General features: G+C 33.7%; 3 protein-coding genes and 1 long non-coding RNA gene across 5 annotated transcripts; 1 reads left to right on the top strand and 3 right to left on the bottom strand.

Moving 5' to 3' along the window:
• Nucleotides 1–5,291: 5,291 nt before the first annotated feature.
• LOC104768549 (uncharacterized) lies at nt 5,292–7,302 on the bottom strand. Its single transcript, XM_087506380.1, has 4 exons — nt 6,950–7,302; nt 6,456–6,566; nt 6,210–6,290; nt 5,292–5,630 (listed from the first exon to the last, which is right to left on the bottom strand). Exons 1-4 carry the CDS (start codon nt 7,124–7,126, stop codon nt 5,553–5,555), a joined length of 447 nt encoding a protein of 148 aa, XP_087362506.1. The 5' UTR covers nt 7,127–7,302; the 3' UTR covers nt 5,292–5,552.
• Nucleotides 7,303–7,487: 185 nt separating this feature from the next.
• On the top strand, nt 7,488–8,846 carry LOC104768548 (uncharacterized). Its single transcript, XR_764251.2, has 2 exons — nt 7,488–7,707; nt 7,793–8,846. It is a non-coding gene; the product is annotated as an uncharacterized LOC104768548 (long non-coding RNA).
• Nucleotides 8,847–9,554: 708 nt separating this feature from the next.
• LOC104768547 (1,4-alpha-glucan-branching enzyme 2-2, chloroplastic/amyloplastic-like) lies at nt 9,555–16,212 on the bottom strand. 2 transcript variants are annotated; one of them, XM_010492554.3, is made up of 22 exons: nt 15,764–16,212; nt 15,365–15,480; nt 15,028–15,224; nt 14,745–14,843; nt 14,384–14,426; nt 13,891–13,950; nt 13,692–13,772; nt 13,198–13,314; nt 12,852–12,935; nt 12,529–12,650; nt 12,253–12,372; nt 12,033–12,162; nt 11,833–11,943; nt 11,564–11,692; nt 11,170–11,273; nt 10,920–11,064; nt 10,695–10,842; nt 10,508–10,608; nt 10,346–10,423; nt 10,113–10,268; nt 9,944–10,018; nt 9,555–9,861 (listed from the first exon to the last, which is right to left on the bottom strand). In XM_010492554.3, the coding sequence occupies exons 1-22, from the start codon at nt 15,891–15,893 to the stop codon at nt 9,772–9,774; spliced, it is 2,436 nt and encodes an 811-aa protein (XP_010490856.2). In that variant the 5' UTR covers nt 15,894–16,212; the 3' UTR covers nt 9,555–9,771. The 2 variants fall into 2 exon arrangements, with proteins under 2 accessions (XP_010490856.2, XP_019097974.2); XM_019242429.2 differs by having other exon boundaries at nt 15,365–15,475; nt 15,764–16,197.
• A 532-nt stretch (nt 16,213–16,744) lies between these two features.
• LOC104768546 (serine/threonine-protein kinase KIPK2-like) lies at nt 16,745–20,605 on the bottom strand. The gene is made up of 3 exons (XM_010492553.3): nt 20,385–20,605; nt 17,833–19,881; nt 16,745–17,764 (listed from the first exon to the last, which is right to left on the bottom strand). The coding sequence occupies exons 2-3, from the start codon at nt 19,791–19,793 to the stop codon at nt 16,915–16,917; spliced, it is 2,811 nt and encodes a 936-aa protein (XP_010490855.2). The 5' UTR covers nt 19,794–19,881; nt 20,385–20,605; the 3' UTR covers nt 16,745–16,914.
• Between the last annotated feature and the right edge of the window lie 1,350 nt (nt 20,606–21,955).

Raw genomic sequence — 21,955 nt, 5'->3', positions numbered from 1 at the left:
ATGATACTTTGGGTTCTCAATTATTTAGTCTAAATCACATGAATAATTTAGTTGTATTTTTTGTTAGGTATTGACCGGCCGGGTAATTAAAACCCAATCCAAATTGTACTCGAACTCGCAGTATAACATATGCTTTTTTGGTGTTACGGATAAAAGATGGCATTGGAACATGTTAAACGAGGCTATCTCGTTTATGACCATTCGGTCCGTTCATATTACATAATAACAAATTAAAAATATATACATTATAGTTTTGTTGTTAATATCCCTGTATTTGATTGGTAATATAATTATATATATTTCGGAATCCAAAACTTTTGTATCATATTCGATTTTTCTTCTTTCTTTACATACTTTTGTGTTTCATCATTAACATTTAACCAACTGTCAATCTTGACATGATCGAATTAATAAAAACTAAAACTCGTACGTCAAAATGTCAATATATTTTACTTTGTACCAAGTTTTGAAAACTCTTACTACATAACAAATCAGCGTAATGACTCACGTTTTACCTACTAACTAAAATATTATGACGCGTGGTAAGAAAATCTAGTGATTCTTATATTACGGTTGTTGTACTATCCAATTTCTTAAAAAATGTTAAATTTGAAGTTAGTTATATATACTCCATAAGAAATAAGTACAGTTTGTCATAATAAAGTGAAGTAATTGATTAAATAGTACTAGTACTTACTTTTATGATTATATCTAGTATAAGACATGAGACATCGATTCATGAATATTAGAAAATCAAATTGGGGTCCATTATTATTATTATTCTTATTATTTTCTTTTGTTTTAATTCAGTCTTTGGTTAGTGAGAGCACCGTCACATTAAAAAAAAACTAAGGACAAGCTACGTGTGCGTCCAGACACACGTGCGTGCGTTTCACCCGTATATCGACACGTGTCAAGTAAGGGTCGGCGTTTTGTTCAGCCGCTTGTTATGGACGTCCATAATTCGCGGTTTGGTGACGTGGCCTGTTTCTTTCATTGGATTCTTTTTCTTTCGCGTTTTTCCTCTTTTTTTGTTTTGGGAAAATGACTATTTAATACTTGTAATTTTAAAAAAGGAATTTTTACCTCTACAAATTCTTAGTGCCAATTTAAATATATACTCTAATAAAATTCAAAATTCATATATATATATATATATATATATATATATATTTTTTTTTTTAAATTGAGTAAAATTCGGAATTCATATTTATAGACGCTGATGTGGTATCGTGTTCATAAACAACGTCGTTTTGCTCCATTCAATTCAGAAAAAACTGAAAAAGCCAATACTTACCGTTCAAACCCATAACCACTATCAATTTTAGCACATAACATAACCAGTTGATCCATCAATCATATCATAACAAAGTTAAATTTAATGATTATATATCTGTTAACATATTCTAATTATAAACATTGTATAATAAATTATATCAATACTTAATTTATTATTAAAATAATAAAATAATTAAACCATTAATAATATCTTAAACAAATTAATAAACTTATTTTAACTACTTATAAATTTAAGAAGAAAAAATCATTAATCATAAATAATAATTTATTAATAATTATTTTATTTCAAAGGTATATAATCATATATTATTAAAAATAAAAATAAAAATAATAATCATTAATAAATTATAATTTGTAAATAATGATTAATGATTTTTTTGCATCAATTTAATAACGGTTTTATCATTAATAATATATTAAATAAATCAATAATTATCTTATACATTGATAAATTTATTAATGATTAAAATAATTTTCTAATAATTAAAATAATTTATTAATATATAATTATATACCTTTAATTATTGGTGCAATAGACTAACAATCTGTCTTGTTGGTGCAATAGACCAGCAAGCTGTCTTGTTGGTGCAATGGACCAGCAAGCTGTCCACGTCTGCTTCAATATGGACCGGAGCAGATTTGGTTTCACTACAAAAAAACCTGCATTTTAGTCTATTGCAAATGTGATGTAAAATAGTTGCAAATGTGATGTAAAATAGTTGTAAATTAATTGTAAATGTGCTGTTAAATAGTTGCAAATTAGTTGCAAATGTGCAACAGTTTTGCAACTACCACTTGAATGATTTGCGACTAACACCTGATTTAACTACTATTTTGAGATTATTTTTTAACTATAATAAAAAAATCAAACTCAAATACATTATAATTCATCTTTTATAGATTCATATTAAAAATGTATATGAGTGATATTATTCCAGCATTTTATTTTTAAAATTAACCTGAAATAATTAAAAATTCATATACTGTAAAACATTGTAATTTAAATCCATATGTTGGTCTACTTATATTTTAAAACATAATAAGAATCCAAAAAGTCAAACATTTAAAATTCATGATACCATTATCAATGCAATATATTAGATTTATTGCTAAAACGGTAACAAATCTAAGTCGGTTTAACAAATACACAAACTCATGGTCTAATATGACAAGTTCACATTCTTAAATATATTTTTAATATGAAAAAAGTAAATTAACAAGAAATAATAATCAAAATATATGTAAAATATAAGCAAAACATAAGTAAAATATACACACAAAAAACAAAATAATAGTAACATATTAGTTTATGTTATTTATACAAAATAGAATAGCGATTATATAATAACCCAAACAACGCATGAGCTACTACCTAGTTAATAATGTTAGGACCATGACATTTTGTTAATTTATAGTGATATTAATTAATAATTATTATTTTATAAATATATATTTTAATTGTTTAAAAATTATGAATTGAAACAATTTTAATAAAATAAAATTAGACTTTCAGATGTTTTCAATTTAGAATTGAATTTATACTATTTAGAAAACATTACTGACAATAAATTACAAATATTCTATAAAATTATCAAAATATGGTTTGAGGGTGAAGCCACACACAATGCAAGATGTATTCTAGATAGAGATATGGAAAACTGAATCAAACAATATGAATCAAACATCAAAACCTAACGGCGTGAAGCCACAAATGCAAAATTTGACAATGCAAAACACACAAGAAAGACAAAATTGAAAGCTAGATAAAAGGAAACCAAATCCAAAACAAGGGAAACAAACTTTGGAAGAAATCTATCAAAAATGCTAGCAAAACTCTGAAATCTAAATTTGAAACGGTGTCAGTTTCACAAACACGATGTGACGTCATTGTATGCGTGGAGTCTGAGTTAGCATCCATAAATGTGGACTCCGAATTCGGTTCAATTTAAAAAATACAGGTATAAATTTTAAATTTTATTAGATTACAAGTGTAAACTGACACTAATAATTTTTACAGGTAAAAACTCGCACTTTTGGGAGAGTACATGTATGAAATGGTTCTTTTCTCTTTTTTTTCTCCACGATTATTTGCTGTGTTTTTCCAATAAGCCTATATTGTGATCTGTAAGCATACGATTAAAAAATATGTGATATAGGCGACGAAAAATATAAAACCTATACAAATACTGAAATATCTATCTTGTTGTTTAACGTTAATATTTGTAACTAGAAAGATAAATATTTGACACTGAATTTAAGATATGAGCAAGGTACACTTAATATTGTTTTCTGTACAAAAGGTAGCATTTCATAAGAAAAGTAGGTTTTTTGTATGTAATTATGCAAATATGGGTGATTCACTGATTTGGTATAGAACTGTCCACCTCTTTGATCAAAAAAAAAAAAAAAAAAGGTATAGAACTGTCCATGTAGTTTCTTATTTTAAATATGTAGAACACATGTTTATTACTTACCCTTAATGATTAAAAAACACTTGATTATTTGCATGCACGTTTCACTAATTTGATATCTACCTTCTTCGGTTCTTCCTGTTTTTTTTTTTCTTTGTAATTGCAACTTGCAAGATTTTGCGAATTTTATTTCTCTTTGAGAAGCTTCGGAGGAAGAAGCCATAAGAAAAAATAAGGACAGAGACAAGAAATCTATATCAGTAATATAACCATATATGATGTTTGGATATATTAGTATATACGTAGACGTGTAGTATTATTTATCAATTGTTGTATTTGTAGGTATACGGCTATTCATGTGAACCGACGAGATATATTGAAGAGATATGGGCAGAGCCAAAATAAGCATGTCCCAATACAATTTATGTTAGAAGGGATTCAATAATAGCTAAAATATAAACACCAACCTATATATTAGATACATTATGAATTATTGAAACAAAAAATATTGGTCCTATTAAAAAAGCTTGTGACTTTTGACTTATTGTGAGACAATATGTGTCCGTATGTATCTTAAACTTGGATCGTGTCGCTTGATTTGTAGCTTTCCTCCATGCTCATGCACGACTGGTACATACACTCATTCAACGCACATCTCATTGAATTATAAGAAAATATATTGAAGTCTAGTCTCTCATGTAAATTAGTCGATCTTTGTTTTAAAATAGAAACCTAATGTTTTTAACGTATTCGGACTATTGCGGCACCGAACATTTTAGAGAACACACACTGACACGCATAATAAATTTACACAGAGTTTTGATCTGAGTGAAAGACGGTGACATGCCTATATATGATTGATGTCTCGGCCATTTCTGCGATAAGGATCATACTAAACAAAATAAAACATCACATACGATTTTATAAAATAATAAAGGAATATGAGGAGTATATGTATAATGTATTATAAGAAAAAGAAATATTCGATCGAGAGCAACAGAAAATGTGTTTGATATGATTACACATATAAAGAGAGACATGAGATATCTCATGGATAGGTCTAGAACTTGGAACATTGTAGATATATGCTAAGTATTGATTAATTATTGTAGATGCATGCACTTTCAGATTCAATAAAATAAGGTGAGAGATGCTCATACAAATTAAGGAAACATCGTTGATACTTCCACCAAACCAAACGTTTGATTATTCCATTTTCGTTTGAACTCTATTTGATTTTTCTTTAATAAATTCCAAAGTATAGCAGATTCATATTCTTACAAGATATTAATGATTTCTACATTTATATATTGAACTAGTAGGGGTACATTAGATAATGTTATATACTCTCGTATATTGACAAACCTTATTTCAAATACATTACTCTCTTAACTTGATCCTAGCATGCCTATCTATTAATATTAACTCAGATCCTAGACATGCAACTCATGGTCAGTTTGATTTTCTCATGTACAGCTGAAATTCTCAAGTCAGGATTTTCAAATATGGTATACTTTAAATTACAATTAGAGAGATTTGAAATGGTTTATGTCTTCATGTTATAGTCATGTATCAAAATGCTCTGGACAAACATAGTTGCTTTACATTATTATTACAATTTCTGCCAATCACACGTCGATAAATGTAGTGCCAAGGTAACTTTGTTACATTTTCTTTGCAACATCTAGTTCAAAACCATATCTTCTTACTCTTTATTTTATATATATTATGTTACTACAATCATAAAAGAACAATGAAAATACTCTAAACAGTGATTTTACGAGTGATATTTTTATAAAAAGTTTCAAAAGCCCAATCCCAGTGACTGTGCTCGTCCAACACTTAAGGTTTGGTTAGATCAATGTTCTTGCTTAGCTCCTCCAGCTTCTTGAACCTCAGTTTCTCGCTTTGTCCCTCCAACTGCGCACATTCATCAAAATAGAAGAAACCCCATCAAGTCTCAAAAACCGTTACAAAAACACATAAGAACAGCTCTTTTGATTTAGCCAATTACAGACAAAAATGCAAATAAACGCGTGACTGGTCTTTTGGATGTCTAACTGTCTACGATCATGTGTTGAATCTAGTTTGGAGGAACTAATTGCAAATATACAATGCAAATCACTCAAACTTGTCTCTACTGATCTCACTTTCAAAATAGTGGAACTCGTTTTAGAAACAGGATTCCAACTATTAAGAATAACAAACTTGGCGACTGGATACCAAAACTCAGTAAGATAATTTACCCTCTTTCAATGGGAATCTTGAAACAAAACTAAAGCAATGTAGGGTTCTAAAGGAAGGTAATGGGAATCGTTATGTCCCAAAACAGCTTAAAACCTATTAGTTTGATGAACGAGAAACCAATTCGTTGGACCAAACACACACACCATCCAGATACATATGGCATGAACAAACCAGTTTTGTAACGTTCTATTCAACACACCTGATTTTATTAGGCAAAAGTAGAGAGAGAGAAGTGAGAATAAATGAACAAACCTCCTGTAGCTTGGTGATCAGCTCCACCTTCTCCTTGTTCTTTTCATTGAATGCTTCAAGAGCATCCTTGTACTCTGTTTCCTGCACATTATGGAAAAACGAAAAACAGGTTAGCATCCTAAGAATCCTTCCTGAACACATCGTTCTGTATCAAGTCAGTTTGATTAATGATCATGATCTTAGTTCTTAGCATCCCAGAGAAAGAGCAAAAAGCATTGAAATTCTCAAACACAAAAAAACCCAAACCTTTTTCTGAACAGTATTCCCCAATGGCTTTAATTCTTTGTCAAGAGAATCAATCTTCTTCCGCACCATTGTAACTTCCTTCCTCATGGGATCAGCAAAACCTTCAAGTTCCTGAAATTGCATAATTTTTAACAATCAAAGCATCAGACTCACCAAACATACATCATCCACAAATCAACCTTAGATCTTCTTCTTTCCCCAATCAGGTTTAGATCACGAGTCAGTGATCATCTTTACAACACAGTATATATGCTCAAAACTATGAAAATTTTCCACAAATCTAGAACCTAAAATTGGAAACAAAAACCCTACAACCAAACTAAATCCAGCTTTCTAATTTTAGCCACTAAATCCGAAAACGAGTTCAAAATTGTTCTCCGCTTTTAGTCTCTCTAAGCCCTAAGAACTTGATCTAAATCTACACTACGATGTAAAACCTAAAGCAGCAACTGAATCGAATTGAAATAATAAAAGTAATAAATTAGAAATCAAACCTCGAGAATCATAGCGAGACGCTTGGACTCGTCTTCAACACGACCAAGCTGAGCTTGAACTCTTTCTCTAATCTCCATCTTCTTCTTCTCGATCTCCTCTTCTTTAGCTTTAAACGCCGACAAAGCTTTCAGCGACATCTCATCATCTTCCTTCTTCATCTGACTACTGAAACTCATACTCTCTGATAACTGATCCTTAAGCCGACGGCCTTGTTCCGCCGACGGCCTTGTTCCGCCGGCGCCGGCTGCGACGTCGTCGTCTCTGTCGGTTGCATCTTCTTCTGAGTTCTTTCTTTCTTCTTCCAAGAGAATTTGCTTTTTTAGCCGTTTATCTGATGCGATCTACGATGACCGTTGGATTCTTTAATAATGGGATGCAAAAGGAAAGGAGCGTGATTGCCTTAACCGTAAATCAACTTAAACCGGAACTATTCACCATCTAAACCAAATCAATTTAAACCGGGTATCTATATATATATACACACATATGTAACGTTTTTCCTTTTTAGGGCATTACAAAGTTTTTTCCTTTTTTTCTTATTCCGATCAGAATCAGACACGGTTATATAAACTGAGACTCTGTGAGAGAGAGAGACCCATGATCGATCGTTTTGTTAAGTTGAGTGTTGTTCGATTCTTTAAACCAAAAAAAAAAAAAGGATACGATTGTTTTCTTTGGAGCGGACGATATGAAAGCGAAAGTGAAAGCTATGTTCTCGAAGCGACGAACATGTGTCGACTCTGTTCGTTCTCAAAAGGTATTTTTCTCGTCTCTGTTTCTTGTTGTTCTCAAAAGGTTTCCTCGTTTTGAATCCTAACTCAGTTTCTTTATCATCTCTGTAGATATATGGTTCTAACTAGATGTGTGCGATGATAACTGCTTCGGGCCTTCGGCTTTTTCTATGTTGCGGTGGTCCGGTGGAGGTGGGTGGCTGTTCTGTTGTGTTCCTTCGAGAATGGTGTTGCGATCGTAAGAGACGCTCCAAACCTTTTGGGCCCGAAGAAAGAAATTCTAGCCCATCAGAAAGTTACAAGCCCATGAAGATAGTTGTCTGATTTCCTTTTTCTCGCTAATCGTATCATCATCATTGCTCAGGTTAATTTCCATCCCCATCTTATATTTGTTTTTTTTAGATTTTAAAGATTTGATAATGTTAAGTGAACAATGATTTTTAAAATTTTGATTTGTTTTTATTTTCAAATATATATTTTTTGAGATTTTTTTTTTTTGAAAAATAAAAGTTTTTTTAATAGATATTTTGAATATTGAATTTACAAAACTGTGTGAAAACTAACTGAATTTTGGATCCTGTCTTTTGATTGTTAGAGATTCCATAAATTCTAATTGCTTTCACATTGTGATGTGAATTTAATATTTGAAATTGAATTTTTAAAAATTTTGATTTTTTTTCCTCACAACTTTTAAATAAAATTTAAAATCATAGTAAAATTGGAATATAAAAGATACCATTTTTTTAGATTTTAAAGATTTGATAATGTTAAGTGAACAATGTTTTTTAAAATTTTGATTTGTTTTTATTTTCAATTATTTTCAATTTTTTTTTTTAAATAAAAGTTTTTTAATAGATATTTTAAATATTGAATTTACAAAACTGTGTGAAAACTAACTGAATTTTGGATCCTGTCTTTTGATTGTTAGAGATTCCATAAATTCCTATTGCTTTCACATTGTGATGTGGATTTAATATTTGAAATTGAATTTTAAAAAGTTTTGATTTCTTTTCCTCACAACTTTTAAATAAAATTTAAAATCATAGTAAAATTGGAATATAAAAGTTACCAAAAAAAAATTAATCGGATTTTGGATTATGTCATTTAATTGTTAAAAAATTCAAATATAAAAACAAAAATAAATTGATTTGGAGAAAAAAAAAAAGAGATCCTTTATACCTATAATTGGCCACACAGAACAGAAGCCGTTGAGTCGTTTGAACATCAATGACCGGTTTATTCCTGATTATGTAATTGGCTTGCTTGATCAAGTGCTACATTCCCGGATTAGTATTTTAAATATTTTCAAATATTAAAATTATTTGATAATGTTAAGTAAACAATGATTTTTAAAATTTTGATTTGTTTGATAATGTTAAGTAAACAATGATTTTTAAAATTTTGATTTGTTTTTATTTTCAAATAATTTTTTTTTTTGAGGTTTTTTTTTCTTGAAAAATAAAATTTTTTAATAGATATTTTGAATATTGAATTTACAAAACTGTGTGAAAAGTAACTGAATTTTGGATCCTATCTTTTGATTGTTAGAGATTCCATAAATTCCTATTGCTTTCACATTGTGATGTGTATTTAATATTTGAAATTAAATTTTAAAAAGTTTTGATTTCTTTTCCTCACAACTTTTAAATAAAATTTAAAATCATAGTAAAATTGGAATATAAAAATTACCAAAAAAAATTAATCGGATTTTGGATTATGTCATTTAATTGTTAAAGAATTCATAAAATCCTTTTGTTTTCACTTTTCAGATATAAAAACAAAAAAAAATTGATTTGGAGAAAGAAAAAAAAAAGAGATCCTTTATACCTATCATTGGCCAATTTGGCCACACAGAACAGAAGCCGTTCAGTCGTTTGAACATCAATGACCTGTTTATTCCTGATTATGTAATTGGCTTGCTTGATCAAGTGCTATATTTGCGGATTAGTGTTTCAAATATTTTCGTTACCAGACTTTACATTCTAGGTTGACTTTGTTCACATCATTACAATCTAATGAAGTAAACACATTTTCAGACTCTCTCTTCTCTGGTTATGATTTGTAGTTTTTGGATCCAAAGTCTGAAAGTCCTAATCGTGGTTTGCTAAAGCATAAACCACAGCGGTTCTACACGGTGCATAGACCATGAACGAGCAGGGTCGTCCGTCGTATGAGCCATCCTGCATTGGCATGATTGGGTCAAGAGATTTGGACAGTCACAATGAATGTAAACTTTAACTAGAATGGTTTCATTTTTCTTACATATGTGAAATATTCTGCCTTGCTATCAAGCCTTCCGAATCCACCAAACAGAGGATCATCTGAGTCCAATACGATCTGGAATGTTGAAAAGTAGTAAGGGATATAGGATTCTATCTACAACCAATGCCAATGCCCCAATTGTTTCAAAAGAAGAGTTGGATGTGTATACCTTATATTTGCCAGGCTTGGAGCAACCAATACGGTAATCAAAGTAGCTGCTGGTCCAGTGGAAGTTGAAGACAAAGACGAGATCACCTCTTTCGCATATGATTACTCTATCTCCTTCGTCTTTTCGTGATATGAATTGGTGCTTTGAAGTCATAAACTGCTCAAACGTAAAATCAGAATAAAAGCCACTGGGTGATTGACATGATCTACAAAGATTGTAACTTGGAGACTTACACCGTATTTCTCTTCAAGATGTTGCATTGCCTGATCAAATTCTTGCAGTCCGCGGTACCTGAGATAATCTGCATCCCCCTATATATGAAATTTTCTGAATCAGAACACAGCAAAGCATTCATCTTGAGTTATGTTGGACTTAGCCAGATTGTAAGTACTTACTAGATCGAATCTGCGGCGGCATTTGTCATAACTGAAGTTGTTGCCAGGAATCACGCTCCCATCAGAAAGACGCTGCTCGCCTCTAGGAAAATCGATCCATTCTGAAGATCGCAGGAGACGATCAAGAAATGTACTCTCAAACCAATTTTGTACAAAGCTAAACGAAAGAACTTAAACGATACAGTACCTGGATGTCCGAATTCGTTACCCATAAAATTTAAGTACCCTTCACCGCCTAATCCCATAGTTATAAGTCTAATCATTTTATGCAAAGCTATTCCTCTATCGATAAGAGGGGTTGATGGTCTGTCTACTGCCATGAAATCGTACATATCCTGGAAACGAACAAACATTATCCACATAACTTGTAAAATTTAGTTTGATGAATATAGAGAAGTATAATGGCCTCTACCTTGTCCATTAACCAGAAGGCAATTGTTTTGTCACCAACAAGAGCTTGGTCATGACTTTCAGCATAAGAAATACACTTCTCTGACCACCTTCTATTAGTAAGTGTGTAGACGATGTCGCCCATTTGCCAGTCTTCATCTCTCTTCCTTCACCACATAACATGGTGGAGAGTAAGATGGACTCATTTCACCAATCATTAAAGAGGTTGCAATTTAAAAGATAATGCAGTAAGAAAGCAGAAAGAAACTCACTTGAGAATTTCTATCCACTTATCAGCTATGGCCATGTGTAAACGGTAGTCAAATCCAACGCCACCATCTTGGACAGGAATACAAAATGTTGGCATACCACTAACCTGAAACGAAACGATTCTATAAGCAAATATAACAGAAATAGGCACCACGGAAAATATAGACAACCTTCCATTTGTTAGTTGACATTGATTTGGTTAATCTTCTGCATTGGACTATCATTAATATGTTAAACCCATATGTATCCCTATGGCTCTACATACTTGTTTTTATGTAGCGTGGTAAGTTTGTAAACCTTATTTCGAGGGTGAAGGTGATATAGGAACTAGGAAAGACATAGCAAAAAAATTGTCAAAAAATCGGTGGTTATAAAGAAGACATTCAGAAAACTTACATCTTCACCAACGGTAATCGCTTCAGGGTAGAGCCCATGAATCATATCATTTACCAGCATCAAATAAGTCACAGCATCCACATCAGTTTCCAATCCAAAGTACTCGGTGTAATTCCCAGTAAATCCAACCTATTTGAAACACAAAAGAGTAGGTCAACAGACCGATGTAAGACATGCGTAAAACCTGACACAATCGGAAAGGAACATGGGAAAAGCAAATAAAAAATGCATTTTAGCAAAGCCATCTATTGTAGAAAAGTTTGAAGTACCGAGAGTCCATGATGGGTATACATCATTGAGGTAACACCATCAAATCTATATCCATCAAACTTGTATTCTTCTAGCCACCACCGTGCATTTGAAAGGAGATATCGTAATACCTGTAAGAAAAGAGAGAGTTAGAACTAATAGTGCTAAAGGAAGTTGGCTGTTTGCAATATTTTGCTTTAAAGTTCACAAAGTTACATACTTCCCAGCTCCCATAATTGAAAAGACGTGAGTCCCACATCCAATGGTTACCCCGAGGTCCAGAGTGGAAATAGTGAGCATCAGTTCCATCAAACATGTTCAGTCCATCCAATGTATTTTTTGAAGCATGGCTGCACAAGTTAGAGAATGGCAATATCAAATGACTAGTGGAAGACCAAAAGGTGGATCTGATTGTATGCTATCATGAAAACTTTCACTACCTATGAACAATATCCATCAGAACGACCAGGCCTAACTCATGAGCTCTGTCTATAAGTGATTTTAGTTCCTCTGGTGTCCCACAACGACTGCTAGGGGCAAAAAAGTTTGTGACATGGTACCTGCGTTCATAACGGAAACGGCATGTTCCTTCGTAAAATAAAAACAATAAAAAACAGATAGCATCATATCAGAAAGGCTGAAGGGCGGTATAGTTTTGCAACACTAAATTATATGAGAATATCTAGGATTCTAATAGAACTCAGGTCAAAGAATACCCAAAACTGGCATAATATGAATGTTCTTGTATAGCCATGATTTGAACAGCATTATAGCCAAGCCTTTTGATGCGTGGAAGAACATCATCACTAAAGTTAGCATAAGTATTGACCATTGGTTCCTGCATAACAAGTATACTCTCATCATTCAAGTGATATAGAGAAATCTCCAGAAAATTATACTCTCATCATTCAAGTGATATAGAAAAATCTCCAGAAATGGGATCGATGTCATTATAGTCGAACTCGAACAACCATACTGAACAAAAGCAGATGTTAAGGACCATAATAAAATAATTTAAGACAAAGAGGCAGACACACACCGTGCTACTCATGCCAACATGTGCTTCATAAATCCTCAGCGACTTAGGTCTCTTTGGTTGAGGATGTTTGAATACATATTTCTCCTGAAAAGAAATTAAGAACCGTTGAAAGGACAACCAAAAGTATCTGCTGATGTTAGTTAATAGGACCATAAACGATAATAGATAACCGAATCTATTGATTAAATAAACATATGCGTTTGAGATAGTCCAGAAAAGAAATCCACGACTTTTGCTTTGACAGTACCAGCTAATCTATAAATCTGAACTTTCAAAAACTTCATACTAGCACAGGCACAATCGTTTTCCACAATATAATATTCAAAAGATTGCATGACCTTATTACCTCTTCTGGAGGATCATAGTATATCCCATTGAATGGGATTTCACCTGGAGCTTGGACTGAGAATTTTATCCAAGCAGGTATTGAGTCTTTAATGCCAGATGGTGTATCCATACGAATCTGGAGTTTTGTGCATCAGAAATTACTTCACCATCATTACATAATTTTCTCAGAAACTTCCAACCAAACATGTATTAACTCATTGCGATTTTATCCACACGTGTATACAAATGACACGCAGAATCTATATTAAGAAAATGTAGATGCACTCAATACTACCGATATACATCTTTTATGGATTTCTACGTAGATGACCAGAACAATCACTTTCTATATCTGATGCTGAAACTAAATTTGAAACATACGCAGCAGAAAACATATCTTTCTGTGCATAATATAAAAACGATTGTTTGCAACCGTGAGAACATCTCTTTACGATAAAGCATGTAACAATTGTGGGGAGCAGAAATGAATGAATGAAGGGACTTGTTAGTTACCTTTACACGTGAGCCATGAGGAATTGCAGGCGAACCATCAGTGTTGTTGGGCAAAAAGATCTCCCAAACACCAAATTCATTCTGTAAACGATTTGATAAGAGAATCACTGGTCTAAATCCCATATTTTCAAACTTCAAATGAATTTTCCAACCATAAAGAAGCATAAGGAATTTAAGCAAAGTAGTCAATAGGCCATACCCGAGTCATGATATCTGCGTTAGGATTCCAGTTGTTAAAATCTCCGATAAGTGATGCAGCCTGAAACAGGCGAGGACAGAAATTTAGATAAGCAACCAAATTACTTAGAAAATATGCACACTCATAACAGAAAAACACATATACAAACAAGAAGAACGAGTTGCCACAGAGATGCAACTAACATGCTAAACCTCATACACTTAGGTTTGATTGAGGAACCAATCACTCCTACATGGGACAGGTTTTCATAATTCCTAAACCAATTCTCAGATTGTCCAAGATCGGCCAGGAAGATTTATAAGTTAATCCTCACATGACCAGGTATAGCATTTCTACCACATAGTGACTGTAGAACAGTATTCGGCCCTTGTTATATGACCACTATTTACTTTGTGTCACAAAATGCAAATGCTAAGATTCTGGCTACAGTCTTCAGTGTTCCTATTAGTAAAACACACTTATAATTATTAGTGGAAAACTAAAAGAAACATACCTTAGCTCCAGGCGCCCACTCTCTATAAGTTATACCGGCGTCACTGAAATTGCAATGAAACTACCATTAGAGAATCATATCATATACTATTGATGAAATTATATAAAAGTGACACTGCAGCGTTAAGAAAATATAGCTGAAACAAGACTAGTTTGGCTACAATCAGGATTTTCTTACTGCAAAATTTCTAAAGATGCAAAAAATGATCACTATATAAAACACATTTCACGAGTTCCAAAATCTAGAAACCCTGTGATAAGAACGAATGTCTACTAAAACTCAATATACATCTAGTATCCAATGACTCGTTCTTCTTTGTTGCAATACCCATAAAGAATTATTGGTGATAGTAAATAGTTACCTGCGCGAAAATCCTAACTTTTCATAGCCACGAGAGAATGCCTCCAGACCACCCTCATACTTGTCTATTTCCTCACGCAATCTTCGATACTGTCCATAACTGTAGCCAAAATAAATGCAAGATACTTAAGCGAGATCAAAAAGTAACAACAACATCTAGCCTTACTACAAACTTCTACATCAAATGTGAGAAAAAATCCTTCAATAAATAAGATTTGGATGCCTTACATCAAGCAGGTATCCCTAGTAAAAACGAAACAACTCGCAGGACAAATAAATAATACCGGTAATCAAGATGACTGCTGTAACTTCGTAACATGGGGTCTATATCGTATATTTTCTTCCCATCACTAGGCGGGGGAACTATTCTTGGTTTCAGCCCTCTCTCCTTGACGACGTTACTCGGATCAAAAACAGACGACTGGACTTCTGTTCTTACTGCCTCGTTCTCTTCCATTGTTTGAATTTCTAGATCAAATCTCTACAAAAAGGAATTAAAAAAATGGGGTTTCGTGTTAAAAATATCTACAAATTTGCAATGCACATAAGGTTCAACCTCTAAACATTTTGCCTCTAACTCACTGATTAAAGAGGAGAGAGAGATAGACAAAAGATATCCACCTGTGGTTCTTGAGAAAAACTGCTGGGATCATCATCAAGATTATCAGGTACTAAGACTTTATCAGAGGCAGCGATAGAATCAAACTCCGCAGATTGTTTCCCAGCAAAGATCTTCCCTACAGACATGGATCTAATCAAGAGGTGTATCTACAATCATGTTTGCTCAAAATTCATCAATAACAGATGAATAAAATTCAACTAAAATACACTACTCGGAGCCAGCTGATCTCACAATAGAGAAGCCTACAAAGCAGCTGATCTAACTCCTATTGTTTAATCGTACTACAACATTTGAGTTTAGTTCATCGGAGTTAGTCAAGTAACGAATCAGCTAAATCATTCTCAGAAATCAATTAAGTACACTCAGTAAAACAATGGCGTCCTGAGAAAGAGGCGTACGAGAGAGAGGGTGTTTCTTCAGGAAGAAAGAGAGGCTGGAATTGCCATTAAAGGCGGTGGTAAGAGGTCGAGCAGAGGAAGAAGGAAGAGGAAAGCGTGGAGTAACAGAGACTCCGTGTATCACCACCATATCCTTCACCGCCGGTGACTCCTACAGTGACTCAATCAGAAAAAGAAAAAAAAAAACCGAGAAAATCGGAAGACAGAGAGATCTGGAGAAAAATCTGGAAATCAAACGAGTGGCGGGTTTGCTAATTTTGCTAATAAAAAAATTTTGTGATTGCGAAACGAACGAAACAGACGATTGCTTAAAAGATGAGTGTTGAGTGTGGCGGAGGGGGTCCAACACCCGAGTCTCGCAATTCCCCATCGTCCATTTCACTTTTTCTACTGTTTTTTTTTTTTTTTAATTATTATTATTATATGGTTTTTGCAATATTTAACGGTCCATATAATTTTATTGTACTAATAATAATTATTGTGATTTATTAGTCACGAGATCTTCGCGCAGCAATTTACATAACCGTACCACGTGACGTAATTTTACATACCTCTTTTTTTGTGAGACCAATGCATGTAGCTTTTTTTTTTTTTTTTTTTTACACTTAACGACATAATTCATAAATTTAAATAAATTACTAACAATCAGTTTTGATACTAAATCAATTATTAACAATCAGGCAACAAATTACCATAAACAAATCTTTAACGTACGTTACTTTTTTTAGTTAATAATTATATCAACACTTGACTTTAACGTTCGTTGGTTGTTTAATCAAAACTCTCTTCCTTTAACTAGTTCCATGCCTTGCTTGCTATATGTTTGAGTATGCTTAGAGGAAAAATCAATTCTTGGTAAATATTTCCTTCTGATCTATTATTTAAATGAATTAGCATCTTTTCTAATTAGTTTATATCACAATATTCTACAATATAATATCAATCAATATCCATATTTGTTTCTGGTAATTTAATTTCCAGTTTTGTAAAAATATTTATATATAAAACCAAATAAACAATACTTCGTTTACACAAATAATAATAAACCAAAAAAGTGACTTTGTAACTTTACGATACAAGCAAAGAGTGTTCTATGCATTAAAAAAGGCTTAAAATAATAACACGTAAGCTTCTTCATTTGGCTATAGCGACTAGAATAACTCAAACTCAAGATGTTCACCAACCGCCTTGCAATCCAAGTAATTGCTTTTCCCTTCATGATTCGGAACTCCATAGTCATAAAAATCAGGAAGCTCAGGTGGGATCGCACACCGGATCAACGCCCAGTTCAACCCTTCGAAAAACGCGTGCCGTTTTATCTCCGCCGCTCCTTTCTCCGTCCCTAACCGGTTCTCAGGTTCCTTGACTAATAACCCTTTTATAAGATCTTTTGCTTGGAAACTCACATTAGGGTTATCAGGAAACTTCAAACTCTGAAGCACCACATTAGCTATTGTCTCCTCGTTCGTAGCCCCTTTAAACGGAGTTTTCCCATAAAGCAACTCGTATAGAAAGATCCCAAACGTCCACCAGTCAACCGCTGCACCATGACCTTCTCCTTTAATGATCTCGGGTGCGAGATACTCGTGTGTTCCGACAAAAGAGTTTGATCTCGCATCCGTTGGTTCCGCCACGAGTTGGGGTAATGATTTGAACCGCGCGATTAGGTCAGATTTCTTGAGTTTTTTCATCATCATACGGTGTTGTTTCCCTTTTTTCTTTGTCCCGGATCCTCGGGAGAGTTTAGGGCGAAAACATGATGGCTCGATGCAGTTAGATCCAGTACGGCTACCAGAAGAGAGTCTTATCGCATCCGCGTGTAGCGGAGATGACGAGTTTAGAAGCGTTGGACTCACCGTACACCTTAACGAAAGATCAAAATCTGTTACCATTATATGTCCATCATCACGTACCAATATGTTCTCGGGCTTTAAATCACGGTATATAACACCAAGCATATGTAAATACTCCAACGCCAGAAGGACCTCCGCCACATAGAACCTGTAAAAATAGTTTTTAGCATTCACATGACAAATCATAAAGCTGAAAAGTTAACGGCTAAATCGTACCTAGCCGCTGGCTCAGGAAACCACCTCCCAGGCTGCTTCTGCCTCAAGACATGTAAATCACCTCCCGGACAACATTCCATGACCAAACACGATAAATTATCAGATGTGAAGTGAGCGTATAACGTTGGAAGAAACGGGTGATCGAGCATTTTGAGAATATCTTTCTCAGTTTGAGCCCTAGACATCTTGTTCCTCCTCTCCAAGAATTCATTATCCATCACTTTTATAGCAAACAAGCAGTTTGTTCCTGTGAGCTCAGCTAGATAAACTGTTCCTATATCTCCACATCCGAGCTTCTTCAGAAGATTGAAATGTCTAAGACCCAATGAACCTAGCCCATGTTGTGCTCTTATATGCTGAATAGCTTCCCATCTCACATCCTTAGACATATGAGGTCTGTTTCCAAAGCTAGACCTTGTCATTATATTATTCCCCTGTTCTTGTTCTTCCTCGCTGATACTCGTGCTTGAACTGTTGTATCCAATACATTCCCCGACTTTGTTTTCGACTTCCGAGTTGTCATTGACATCTTCAGTTGCTGCTCCGTCTAAGCTGCGTTTGTTCGGAGGACTATCTGGATTCATCACAACAGATTTCTCACTGAAAGAACCAATCTCCACACTCTGTTCCGACATAAAAACAGAGTCTTTCTGATCACCCCTTTTGCAAGGTAGAGAATCTTCCTCAGTGATCTCATTGTTTCCGTATACAGAAACATCTTTGATATGTTTATTACCAAACGCAGAAACCTGAGAAGTCTCTGAGTTCATCAAATCCAGGGAGCTTCTTATCTTATCAAGTTTGGTCTCTGCACTAGCACTGATCTCATGAGAGCTTTCATAGCTTGAGCTGGAGAAATCAGAAGCCAATTCATCTAAACAACCTTCTTTAACTCTTGTATTCATCTCAAGATCTGCTTCTACGAGTGAATCTTTAGAGGTCTCTTCTTTAGCTGAAGTGTTCTTCAAAGAGAAGTGGCATCTATGGCAGAGAAGTTCCTTTGCAATAGGATCATAGAAGCCATCTACTTCATCATACACATTTGTAGCCTTCTTCTTCAAGGAACCTTTGTTGTTCCTTAATGCCGGTTTAGCTCCTCCTCCTCCTCGTGGAATCGTTCTGGTTAACTTAGCTACTCTCTTGCCATTAACTATGGTAGAACTTGGTGTAGTAGCATACAACAGCCTCACTTTTCTAACTGATTTCAGTCCAACCACTGTCTTATTGTTCCCTGATCCAGGCGATGATGATGAACCAAAGCTCCTCTTTGCGATACCTAATTCTTGTTCGTCAAGAGACCAGTTCTTTTCTTTTTTTAGTATCGTCATCTCATCATAATACCTCTTTGATGCCTGGGAGTTTTGGCTCGAAGAATGTATCTTAAGAAGACGAAGCTGCTGCGATATACTATCCGCTGAACTGTTTTGACCCTCGTCTAGTAACTCAACAAGAACCGCCTTCCCTTCTTCGTTTGCTCCACTTCCCGGTTCAACCAAAACCGAACCATAAACTGAGCCTCCAGTATTATTAGTCTTAGGGATCCGTTTGGTAGCTGCAGTTTCTGATGCCTTAGAGACGCATAAATCTCTCAAAGCTTGTTTCAACGTTGCTGGTTCCGCATTTCTCTTGCCAGGTGATCGAGGTCCCCCGGGGTTAGCAGGACTTTTCAAAGTGTTGCGTTGTAAAGGACCGTTGTTTCTTGTGCTACTACTTGCACCAACTTGGTAAGAAGGAATCATTCCGGATGTTCGAATACTTATAGACTCGAAAAGCTGGTTTATATCATCTTCTAGTGAACCTCTATAGCCCAACTTCAGTACCGGCCGCTCCAGATCCTTGTCGTCCACAAGGCTTGATCCAGAATGTGGAATAGCTGCGGTTGACTTGGCGGAATAAACTATCGAGTTCTGACGGTCTTCTTTCTCTTCGACAATTTCACACTTTCCGGCAAATGAACCCATAACATTAAAGCTCAGTCACACAGCATCTTAGTAACCGTGGAAATGCGAGTAGTCTAAACCTGTCGATACATCTTTTGATCCCACACTCCTGAAATTATAACCAAAAAAATAAAGAAGATTTATTTCATGTTAAAGAATGGATCAAATCTTGTCTGATGAAATTGTAACTCTAAAGAAAACACAGAACAGAGCGGAACAGAACAATTTGGAAAAATAATTTGATCTATGATTAAGGAGCATAAGTGCATAACATACGAAAACTGTGAAACAGTCACATATCTGAAGTGAACAATCTAGTCCCACAATATCTGCAACTGCAGATGGTTCTTAATTTTAAATTTATAGGAATTATGTCTTAATTCTACAGAGATTATGTCAAAATTAAAGCATTCATTGTCTTAGTCAATCTTTTTCAAAACAAGAAACATAAATCTAAACTTTAGACAACCTCGTGTTTATATCATCTTACCTTATAATTCTTCAATAAACAAGACATGTACTATTGCATAAACCCATACCAACATAAAAACAAAATTTCATGAAGAACTCTATGATGTTGATTAATGATTATGAACAAAAGTAAGACAGTACCTGGAGAGATTATTGAAGAACTATTTGAAAATGAATTTGACGAAGCAAAGAGACAAGAGAAGCTGTTGTTTCTGTCTCTTCTCTCTTTTTTCTTTTGTTTGGTTTTTCTTGTCGGTATAATTCTCAAGAGGTTTAAACACAAATGATTCTGCAATTTCTTTCTGGGCAGTTTGAAGAACAAAATAAAAGGGACCCATATCATATGTTTGTGGGTCTCATGTAACAACAACGAGATTTATAAAATATTTTGATTTATTCGATGGAAGACTATATTGACATGTTGATCACTACTAAGTTTTTGCGTGTCCTTATTCGTCGACGTGTGTCTATGATTTTTTAACTCTTCAGCAAAAAGATTTTTAATCTGTTTTATACGTAGATGTTGACCCATGTCACCTTCCAATGAAAATTGCAGATTCGTATAATTCATAAATCAGGATTTACATTAATATTAGGATTTTTTGGAAGAGATGATTAAGCTTAAGAAAAAGGCGATAATGATGATGGACCTAATGTACATTTGGCAATAATGCTGGTCTTTCATCACTATAAGTCTCTAAGTCTATAAATATAATTTAATACAAATCACTTTGCTCGAGGAAAAAAACTTATACTGCTAGTAATGTTTCTTCTCTCTTGAATATTCAAAAGTTAAAAACAATATTAACTAGACGTACAGTAGTTTCTTAAAGCTAATCTGATTTTTAAAAGCATATTATAGTAGTTTTCTTTAAGCTTAAAATGTTCGCAAATCCAGGAAGATCATCAATTAAAGGAATGGACCACAATAAATAATTCAGTATGCTTTTTAATATTAGTTAGGGTTGTCATCATGTTTTGTAGGTAGAAGTAGAACATACCTAAATAGCGGATTAATCTTGATTTTTTCGAATAAACCAAACATAACAGACATACTACCTTTAAATTAATACAACTGTTATAGAAATGTTGACCTTTTCTTGACTTGAGCTAATAAGTTTTTATTTTTAGTTAAAGCACCTCCGGTTATGGTCAAATATTTAAAGCCCTTGAGGCAACACTGTGCAAAGCACTAAGCCTGCAACTAATGTATGTACAAGGAAAGTTATCTATGCATTAAAAAAAAAAAAATTTCTCTAACAACAGTTTAGTTTTGGTTTAACTTGTATATTGGATCCAACAAAGTGAGAACTTCATAAAAAAAAAAAAAAAAAAAAAATCGTGAACAGACGGATCGAACCGGTTGTGTTTTGGAAGGTTCCAAAAAATTTGAATTAATAAAATAAGAAAAAGATGAAGAAGAGAAATAATATATCTCATACAAATACTCATAGACTCATAGTGGGCCTTAAACGATCCAATTCAAAAGGAATTAAAGCCCGTTTGGTTTTAGTTTTCAACCACAAACCGACCCACTTTTTTTTTTTTGGACCTGACTCCTCAAGTTAATAACCAGAAAATTCCACCAGACTCAAATGAGCTCTGCATCGTTGTTCCATATTAATAGTTTAGAATTACTCTACATAAAATAAATAATTTAGAATTAAAGGTTATTAATAGTTTCTTTGAACAAAATTTAATGATTAGTGGAT

The sequence above is a fragment of the Camelina sativa genome, chromosome 20, assembly GCF_030686135.1.
Source record: "Camelina sativa cultivar CO46 ecotype springtype chromosome 20, ASM3068613v1".
Lineage (NCBI taxonomy): Eukaryota > Viridiplantae > Streptophyta > Magnoliopsida > Brassicales > Brassicaceae > Camelina > Camelina sativa.
The sequence above is the reverse complement of the archived record's forward strand: the minus strand, read 5'-3'. Positions and strand labels throughout refer to the sequence as shown.

Bases quoted from the DNA above. Each gene is read 5' to 3' on its own strand.
- LOC104768547 (XM_010492554.3), bottom strand. From the start codon at position 15,893: ATGGTGGTGATACACGGAGTCTCTGTTACTCCACGCTTTCCTCTTCCT. The intron at 12,936-13,197 runs GTAATAAGGTCA...ATTTCTTTTCAG, and splicing joins ACTATGATCCTCCAGAAGAG to GAGAAATATGTATTCAAACA. The intron at 12,651-12,851 runs GTGTGTGTCTGC...CTTGTTATGCAG, and splicing joins ATGTTGGCATGAGTAGCACG to GAACCAATGGTCAATACTTA.
- LOC104768546 (XM_010492553.3), bottom strand. From the start codon at position 19,793: ATGGGTTCATTTGCCGGAAAGTGTGAAATTGTCGAAGAGAAAGAAGAC. The intron at 17,765-17,832 runs GTACGATTTAGC...CTATTTTTACAG, and splicing joins TTTCCTGAGCCAGCGGCTAG to GTTCTATGTGGCGGAGGTCC.
- LOC104768549 (XM_087506380.1), bottom strand. From the start codon at position 7,126: ATGAGTTTCAGTAGTCAGATGAAGAAGGAAGATGATGAGATGTCGCTG. The intron at 6,291-6,455 runs GTTTGGGTTTTT...CATAATGTGCAG, and splicing joins GGAATACTGTTCAGAAAAAG to GAAACAGAGTACAAGGATGC. The intron at 5,631-6,209 runs GTTTGTTCATTT...GAATGTGCGCAG, and splicing joins TGATCACCAAGCTACAGGAG to TTGGAGGGACAAAGCGAGAA.